Source organism: Microplitis mediator, chromosome 10 (assembly GCF_029852145.1).
Source record: "Microplitis mediator isolate UGA2020A chromosome 10, iyMicMedi2.1, whole genome shotgun sequence".
NCBI classification, from domain to species: domain Eukaryota; kingdom Metazoa; phylum Arthropoda; class Insecta; order Hymenoptera; family Braconidae; genus Microplitis; species Microplitis mediator.
In genome coordinates this window covers 19,078,508-19,088,790 of record NC_079978.1, presented here as the reverse complement: position 1 = coordinate 19,088,790, position 10,283 = coordinate 19,078,508, and the positions used below count along the sequence as shown (strand labels likewise).

The 10,283-nt window shown below is 27.7% G+C and overlaps 1 protein-coding gene across 2 annotated transcripts in view; it reads right to left on the bottom strand.

Moving 5' to 3' along the window:
• Positions 1-826: 826 nt before the first annotated feature.
• Positions 827-10,283, bottom strand: part of LOC130675626 (sestrin-3) — a 202,021-nt gene continuing 192,564 nt past the window's right edge. For both annotated transcript variants that reach the window (XM_057481414.1, XM_057481413.1), the window contains one exon: positions 827-9,836. In XM_057481414.1, the coding sequence (XP_057337397.1) occupies positions 9,750-9,836 (87 nt within the window). In that variant the 3' untranslated portion in view covers positions 827-9,749. The remainder of the gene's footprint in view (positions 9,837-10,283) is intronic.

Genomic DNA, 10,283 nt, shown 5'->3' with positions numbered 1-10,283 from the left:
AAATTTTTTTTTTTTTTTACTTCATTTTGCCTTCACATATTTGACTATATTTCAAGGCATTGCTGCATGATAATATATCATTTAATTTAAAAAAAACTTTTTAATATTTTTATGTAACTCATGCCAAAGAATACGCCGCTGACTGTCTGAAAGCCTCATAAAATTTTATATTAACACACTATTCTTTGATTGGTCAGAAGAGTGATTTAACATATAGTAAAACACTCATCTTTATGTTAACCAATGAATGTTAGTGAAATGGCCGGAGTCTATCCCTACTCAATAATTTAAGCCAATAACTAATCACCTTTCTCTCTTATGAAGTTAGCCTCTTATTAACATGACCAAAATCTCTATACTGCGCATGCGCATGCGCATGTAATCAACCAGTATACGCATGTGTAGATCAAGGCAACGTCAGCTGGATTTTATAATCTTACATCTCTATTAATTGGTACGACATGACACCAAAGATGACTTTTTTTCATTGGGTTGAGTTTTTTTAAGTGAATATTGTTAAACAAAGTATACATTTTTCATAGGAATGAAATATAGTTAAGTCTGCAAAAGAATGGGCTTCTCCCACTACTTAGCTATGATGAAGTCCATGATTTTGCACTAACGCGCATGCGCAGTAATGACTTGATCGTAAAAAAATGGTGGGAAAGCCTATTCTTTTGCAGACTCAACTATAAATTATTTTTATAACTCTGACCCATATCGCTGACTTTAGACATCTAGCGGCGTTTTTTTCGTGCATTCATTACATAAACTATTGTACACCTCTAATGACATCGAGTATTGTATCGATTCCACTTGATGTATAGTGTACTGTCTAATAAACTAATTTTTTTTCAAATCTTTAATTAACATTCTGACTTATACTTCTTATCCATGCATTTTTTTTTTGTTTTTACACGGAGAGGTGTCAAGTAAAGATGCCTATAGCATATTGTGGTCCCAGTACGAGAATAGACCTCGGAAATTGCCCCCACTACCGAACATTTATGAACTGCGCATGCGCACAGAGTGGGAGTAAAAACCGAAGATACCCGAGGTCCAATCTCGTGTTGGGATGACAATAGTAATAATTACATCTCTATAGTTTGTGTAAGCAGCCACATTAGAGCGGCGTGACATAAACTGTAGAGTAACGTAACCTTTACTACGCGGCATAGGCATATTTACTTGACATTTCTCCGTGTATTTTATTATTATTAAACACTCATTACTCAGAACAAAGTACAAGAAAAAAATATTTAAACAATATTTCGAATATATAAATATGGATGGACCCCATAAAAATATTAACGCAATCTTTTTTATCCGTCTGTATTTTAAATAACTACAGACATATTGTTATTGTGTCTTATTTATATAATATTTTATATCATATATTTATTAATTACATTAAGCAAAATAATATATCAATGTATTTTAATCACCATTGAAATATTTATCTTCATTATTAACGTTCATAGTTGTGATAATAATATATTATTATACTTATTAATTATTACAAATAATAGTGATTTATAAATTTATACTTTTGACATTTTAAATTCAACGACTCGCTCATATTATTTTATCGATACGCATTATTCATTTTTCTTACTTTTAGTTTTTCAATCACGTCTTTGTAGTTTTTTATTAAAATTTTCGTTAATATTAACGAAAAAAAAAACATTACTTGCTTTATATATTTAATAGTAGTTATGATAATTAAAAGAAAAATCTACAAATGTAAGAAATCGGTGTTGCAATAACAGTTTTTTTTTGTCGATTCAGTCCCTCTAAGAGATCATTTCACGAAGTCTTATGGTATTACTTAATATAAATAAATATATATATATTTATCATATTTATTATAAGTGTTACCATAAATCCACGTACTCATGTTCATATTTCCTATATTATAAATATGTCCTGCGAATTCTCCGCAGGAGCTCGACAAACTGCCAATAAGGGACTGTTTTGTACCAAAAAAAAAAATTACTTAAAATAAAAAATTATAATATTATTAATAATAATAATAATTAATGTAATATTAATATAAGGGCTAAATTAAAAAAAAAATCTAAATGATGCGTAATTTGTTTCAGTAGAATTATATAAATATATATATATTTTTTTATGGGTGTGCAAATTGTTCAAACTTATGAATTATTCGGAAATATTCGAAACTTTCCCAATTATTCGTAGGTATTCAAAATATTTGAAAATCTTCGAATTATTCGTAAAGGTTCGAATAATTTGAAACTTTACTAATTATTCGGAAAATTTCGAATAATTACAAATAATTGGGAAAGTTTCGAATATTTGGAAATTTTCCGAATTATTCGTAAATGTTCGAAACTTTCCCAATTATTCGTAGGTATTCAAAATATTTGAAAATCTTCGAATTATTCGTAAAGGTTCGAATAATTCGAAACTTTACTAATTATTCGTAAATATTCGGAAAATTTTGAATAATTACAAATAATTGGGAAAGTTTCGAATATTTGAAAATTTTTCAATTATTCGTAAATGTTCGAAACTTTCCCAATTATTTGTGAGTATTCAGAATATTTAAAAAAATTCGAATTATTTGTAAAGGTTCGAATATTTCGAAACTCTACGAATTATCCGTAAGCATTCGAAATATCTCAAATACTTACAAATAATTAGGAAAGTTTCAAATATTTCGAATACCTACGAATTATTCGTAATCATTTGAGATATTTGAAACCTTCCGAATTATTCGTAAGTATTCGAATAATTCGAAATTTTCCCGATTGTTTGTAAGTGTTCAAAATATTTGAAAATTTTCAAATTATTCGTAGAGGTTCGAATATTTCGAAACTTTACTAATTATTCGTAAATATTCGGAAAATTTCGAATAATTACAAATAATTGGGAAAGTTTCGAATATTTGGAAATTTTCCGAATTATTCGTAAATGTTCGAAACTTTCCCAATTATTTGTGAGTATTCGGAATATTTAAAAAAATTCGAATTACTCGTAAAGGTTCGAATAATTCGAAACTTTACGAATTATCCGTAAGAATTCGAAATATCTCAAATACTTAGAAATAATTAGGAAAGTTTCAAATATTTCGAATACCTACGAATTATTCGTAAGCATTTGAGACATTTGAAACCTTCCGAATTATTCGTAAGTATTCGAATAATTCGAAATTTTCCCGATTGTTTGAAAGTGTTCAAAATATTTGAAAATTTTCAAATTATTCGTAAAGGTTCGAATATTTCGAATACTTAAGAATTATTCGTAAGCATTTGAGATATTTGAAACCTTCCGAATTATTCATAAGTATTCGAGATATTCGAAACTTTCCCAATTACTTGTAAGTATTCAAAATATTTAAAAAATTTCGAATTACTCGTAAAGGTTCGAATAGTTCGAAACTTTACAAATTATTCGTAAGTATTCGAAATATTTCGAATACTTAAAAATAATTGGGAAAGTTTCGAATATTTCTAATACCTACAAATTATTTGTAAGCATTCGAGATGTTCGAAACTTTCCCAACTATTTGTAAGTTTTTGAAAATTTCAAATTATTCGTAAAAGTTCTTCTTTAAGAATTCGGTTCGATTTGAACAGGTTTCGCACAGCCCTAATATATATATATATATATATATATATATATATATATATATATGAATTAAATCAAAAATAACAAAAATAAATGAAGTCTCTAATGATTATATAAAAAAAGTGATGAATAATTTTTTTTCAACAAAATGCCAGTCTATAAACCGCTTCAATTATTCAATCATGTTATTAATTATCCTACTAAATATTCATGATTTAAATTATTTAAATAATAAGCTTCCAAATAAAATAAAAAAATATTCGAATTTATAATCAATTACTCATATTCTCTGTTTTAAAAATTTAATATCAAAAGTTTATTTTTTTTTTATTCATCGAAATTGAAATAAAAAAGGACAGAGAAAAATGATTATATGGTATCTAAATAGGTTCATATTTTCGATCACTGAATACTGTGTTTCGGATTTACATGATAATTTTTTTTCGAAAGATTTAAATATATTAGATATTCGTCATTCGTAATCTAGACTCAAGAAGTAACTCTACAATTAGCATTCAAAATGTCACTGATCCATAATTCTGTCTGATATGTCAATATATAATGAGACAAACTCCTAACAATTAATTCACATATATCTACAAAGTGTTAACGTTTTTTTTTGTCGTTATTCTGTTACACAGCTTCTTTTTGGAGTTTGCTAATAAAATTTACTATATCGTAACATTTTATTTCCTTCCAACTGTTAATTGTTAATTTTTATAATTATTATTAATGAATTTGAAAGACGTAAGATTCGATAAGTTTATTGAAGCTAAGAAATCTCAAGCATTATTTATTTATCGAATAGTGTGTATGCTTTGTGCCGCGTGTTAAATGTCATATATTTATTTTATTTATTCAACTAGATGATAATTTTAATTAATAATCCATTAATGACAAGATTGTTTCTTTTAAACGTCAACTATTGGTCTCTTGATAGATAATAGATTATTTTGCTCCCGAAATTTTTTTATAAGTAGAGTTAGGTTTTAAAGCAATTTAATTATTCGCGCGCATACGCATGTCACAATTTATATAAAGTATCAGTTTATAATTCGTGTTATGATTCAATCTATCAGTCATCACTGTAAGGTAAAAAATATTGTGTATCTGTGTTAAAAACGGTCTGTGTTAAATCAACACAGTTCACTGTGTTACTTTAAAATTTTTAAATCGATTTACTGTTTAACACTTTAGAAGTGTGAAAGTACGAAAATTTTAATTATCAACATTTATTAAGTGTTACGAAAAAATTAACACAAAATTTATGTTAAAAACTCAATCGATAGTCACGGAAAAAGTATTCAAAAAATGAAAGTGAAAATTACATTTTATGAATGTCAATTTAACCTAAAAATTTTAATTAGTAATGTATTAAATTTACTGTTTACTAAAAGCTGGAATTTTTGTCATTCTAATAAAAAATATTTAGTTCTAATTTCGAATTATTTGATGAAATGTTAAAATTATTTTTTCGCTAAGTAAAAATGTGTTTTTTTTTTTTTTTTTTTTTTTTAAAGTTAATTAATTTACTATTTGCCTGCTATGAAATATTACGTGACTTTTTCAAATCTTGACTCTAATGAGAACATTGTTAACTGTCAAAAAATAGGTTAATGTTGGGTTCCGTAACAAATTACCCCGACAAAATAACCTGGACTAGAATATCCTCGTAACAACATAACCTAGATAAAAATAACTTTGCTACTAAATAATCTGAACAACATTAACCTTCACGTACAAATTTTATCGTTATAGATCTATGTGAATTTTTTGAGGTTATTGTTGATCTGGTTATTTTATAAAGGCTTGGGATTTTTTCCCCTCCACAGTTTCTTCCCCCACCTTTCAAATATTGGTTTTGGTAGCTTTGCACATGCGCAAATTCAAATGGCGCATGCGCTCATTCTAACATCATGGTAGTAGGGGAAAGAACTGGTGGGAAAAAAATCCCAAGCTTTCATCGAGACGACTATAACAAAGCTATTTTTTTCCAGGTTATTTTGTTTTACGGCTGTTTTGATCTAGGTTATTTTGTTCGAGGGTAACCAGTCACGGCACCTTAATGTTGAACAATGATTGTTTTCACTAATGATAACCTCAAACTAATATATAAATTATATTTGCTAAATATTTATGTAATTAACGGTGTTCAAAATTACGATAAAATGTTGTATCTTTACCGAAATTACAGTATTTTGAGGTAAAATACAATATTTTGCGAAAAGTTACGGCATTTCGCGGTAAATTACGGTATTTTACGACAAAGGTATTGTAAATCACCGTTAATTTGCGGCGACCCAGCGGTATTTTACGGTAAAAGTGCGATGGAATTGCGGTAAATTACCGTAAGCTACCACAAGCTGTCGTAAATTACTGTATTTTATTACTGTAAATTACCGTAAGTTGCTTATTCTACCAAAATTAGCCGAAAATTACCGTAAATTGCGGCAAATTTGTAGTCAAATACGGCAATTTACCGTGATTTGGATCCACTAGGGTGAAAAAATAAAATGTAAAAGTTAAAATTCGTGTTGTGCCCCTACTGACATTTAAAAAGTGTTGCATTCACTTCTCGTCTTACCCCAATTTCGAGATGAGATTTTAACACAAGTTTTCTGTTTGAATTCAACACAAATAGTCTGTGTTAAAAAATAATACAAAGATTGTGCAGACCGTTTTTAACACAAATTGTGTTGATTTTTACATGATCCTGTAGTTAACAGACAATGAGAAACTATCTGATTTTTTTTCAACAAATCAATTAAAAAAAAAAAAAATGCACGTGTAGAAAATAAAAAAAAACTACAAGTGCAATTTTTAAAAGTATTCTTTTTTTCAAAAATCAAAAAATTATTAGACCTCGACTAAATTCAGTGTCATATTTTAACACAATATTTTTTACTGTGAGTTCATAGTTTTCTTTACATATTTATGTAGGTATACTTTCTTACTCTGTATTCAATTTATATGAATTTAAATATCAAAGGCATAGATATTCGTTGAACTGCTACGTTATTGATCTGTTGCTTTGAAATTATTATTTTATATATTTTCGGTGGTTTTTTCAATCACAGTATATATTAATTAGTATTCATTTTCCGATTCATTTAGTAAGTATCATTATATTAATAACAGACTGCAATAATATATCGAATTTACTTTAATTTATTTGTGTAAACTATCAATGTTGCTGTTCAACGTTTGATTATGAAGAAAAAAAATTCTAATAACTAAATCTTATTTAATTTTGCATTTTTTTAAAATGCGATATTTTTATAATTTATTATTTTCTTATAGATTTTTTTTTATTTTTAGAATTAATTAATTTTCTCATTGTAAAGTAAAAAATATTCATCGTAAAATAGTTTATATACACATTAAATCCACTGTAAAGAAAGAAAAAAAATCCCATATTTACAATGAATTAATCGATTAATTATTAATTTAAAATTTATGATTAATCATTAATATAAATCACGACAAGAACAGCTCAATAAAATTCTGATAGGGATACGCTAAAAATTTAATAATACATATTTTTTTTATTTACAATTTCGTTAGAGCCCCATTGTTCTTTTTAAGGCATCAAACAATTTTTTTATTTGAAATATATTTATAACCGTAGTAAAAAAAATCGTTCCTCAATTATTTCGACAGTGAATTTGAGAAATTTAGACAACCTACCAGTTCCAAATTATAGTAATTTACCAAATTTCCCGTAAATTACGGTATTTTTACGGCAATTTACCAAATTTCCTATAAATTACGTCATTTTACAGTAATTTTGTCATAATTTAAGTAATTTACGGAACTTTTGCGGTAATTTACCAAATTTCCCGTAAATTACGGAATTTTTACGGTAATTTCCCTAAATTACGGCATTTTTGCAGTAATTTTGTCACAATTTGAGTAACTTACGGAAATTTTACGGTAATTTACCAAATTTCCCGCAAATTACGGAAATTTTACGGTAATTTTGTCACAATTAAGTAATTTACGGAATGTTTACGGTAAATTGCGGTAAAATTACACCACTTCTTAAGACTTTGACCATAAGCTACGTAGATTTTTTATTTTTACAGCCCTAGCAGGTCCGAATTACGGTACTTTACCGTAAAATACCGTAATTTACTGCAAATTTGCCACTTTTTTACGGTAAGTTGTGGCAATTTACGGCATAACACGACACATTGCCGTGATTTTGATGTCACTGCCGTATTTTACCGTAATTCAGATCCACTGGGGAGCGAAATTTTCCACTTTACGGTAAATTACTATTCTCTTACTGCGAATTTACAGTAAAAATAGTGTATGCTTACCGTAAAATACCGTAGTTTGGCCGTAGAATGGCGCGTGTTTGCCATAAATTACCGCAATTAACTGCAAATTTGCCATATTTTACGGTAATTTGTGGAAGTTTACGACATAACACGACACATTTCCATAATTTGCGGTAAAATGCGGCATGTTTACCATAAATTACCGCAAAAATATCGCATGGTGCCGTAGTTTGCGGTAATTTAGACCCACTAGGGAGCAAAATACTTTATTTTACGGTAAATTACCATTCTCACTGCAAATTTACGGCAAAAATGCTGTACGTTTACCATAAAATACCGCATTTTTGCCGCAGAAAGCCGCATACTTTCCGTAAATTACCGTTTTTACCTCTAGTGTGGCATTTTTACGGTAAATTGCGATATTTTCACCTTAAATACCGTAATTCGTCCACATACCGTAAATTACGGTTATTACCATAGTTTACCGTAATTTGGATCCGCCAGAGAAATTCTTCACTTTGAGTTAAAAATTTTTGAATCGTAAACTTAATCACGAGTATGAAAAATTTTCAAATAGTCCGAACATTTCTTACGGGTTTCTGTTTTTTTTTGAATTTTTAAAGTGAAATTAATTTGAATTGCTAATTTTGTGAGCTCATTAAAAGTTTACAATTAGTTCCAGTTACTCATTTTTTAGACTATTTTTGAACGAGTCAAAAAGTGTCAAAAAAACTGAGCTTCTCAAAAAGTTCTAATAGAAGTAAAAGAATTTTCATAATATTTTCAAATCATTTTTTTTTTTTTTTTTTTGCCTCATACCTGAATAATTCTCGTATGAGTCGCTAATGTTCATACTTCCTAAGTAATTCGTTTCATATTTTTTATTCTTCAAACCCAAAAAATTGTCAACTCAAATTATTTTTGCTAAAAAAATGAAAAAAGAATTTTTCAAAATTCCAAAAATGTTCAGAATTTTCTTAATTTTTCAAGTTCACTGTCATGGCGTTTTTGGAACGGCTTTTTTTTACACGGGTAAAAAAGACTGCTGTCATTTTTTCTTATCAATAATAAATTCTGCCTTCAAAATTAATCCAACCCAGAAACAAAAAATAATTTAGAAATAATGAGATCTCATTAGATCATAGATCTAATTTTTCAAATTTAAAATTTACATCGATATCGACTGATCTTAGACCTAAAATTTTTCCAAAATTTTTTCCACAAAACCTCGAAATCTTTTAAATAAAATTTTGTATTCTAACAGTTTGATAATTATTTTTTTTAGTTTTACCCTCCGTAGATCTAAATTATTTTTCCCGGGTGTAAAATAACATATATTTATAAATAAAGTATATGAATCATTACAAGAAAATGTCAGACAAACTGTTAAAATAAAAAAAAAATTACGGTCTACTGGAATTAAAAAAAATTTTTGTATTTCAAAAAAATAAATATTAAATTTATATAAATTATTTTTTTACATTTCTCAAAATTTTATAGTCTTGCGATAAGAGAAATCGTGATGTGAATTAACGTTCATTTTATAAAGACTTTAGTTTACTGTGGAGATGATCCTTAAATTAATAATTTAATAATCGATGATACAAAAATTTATTTTTAATTCCATTAAACTGAATCTTAATAATATTTATTATCTATAAATATTTAAAATGGATAAATGATGTCATCATTTGTGTCAACTTTGTAGCGTAGCTTCGTTAAAAATTACCTGAGTAATTTGTTTTTGTTTCACATTGAATGATCGTCAGAGCTTTTACTGTGTAAAGTATTTCGAAGCTATTGGCAATAATACATTATTATTTAAATAATCGAACTGACCAGTTTTCAGGTAGACACAGGTAGAAATTATAATTAGGTCATAAATTGCATTATTGCACGCAGGGCGTACAGTAATTCTGCTTGCATACGGGCTTCAAGAATCATCAAATTCACATGAACCTGAAATAAAAATAATAATAATAATAATTATTTCCTAAAAAAAGTAAAATCGATTCTCTGATGGATCTAATTACGGTAAATTACCGAAATTTACTGAAACTTTGCCGCATTCGACGGTAATTTGCGGCAATTTACGGTAAAACGCCGTAATTTTGCAGTAAATCTGCACGTTTATGGTAAATTACCGCAGGATTGCCGCAAATTTACGGTGAATTAACCATACCTTTATTTTACCGTAAAGTATTTTGCCGTGTCTATGGTAAAAATACCGCAAATTACGATAAAACTGCCGTATTTTTACACAATTTAGAGGATATTTCCGTATTTTGTCGTAGAAATGCGGGATTCTGCTACAAAATGCCGAAAATTACGGTAAATTAAAGTATTGTACGGTAGAGATGCGGTAATTTACCGAAAATATGCGAAAGTACAAGGGTAGTTTACGGT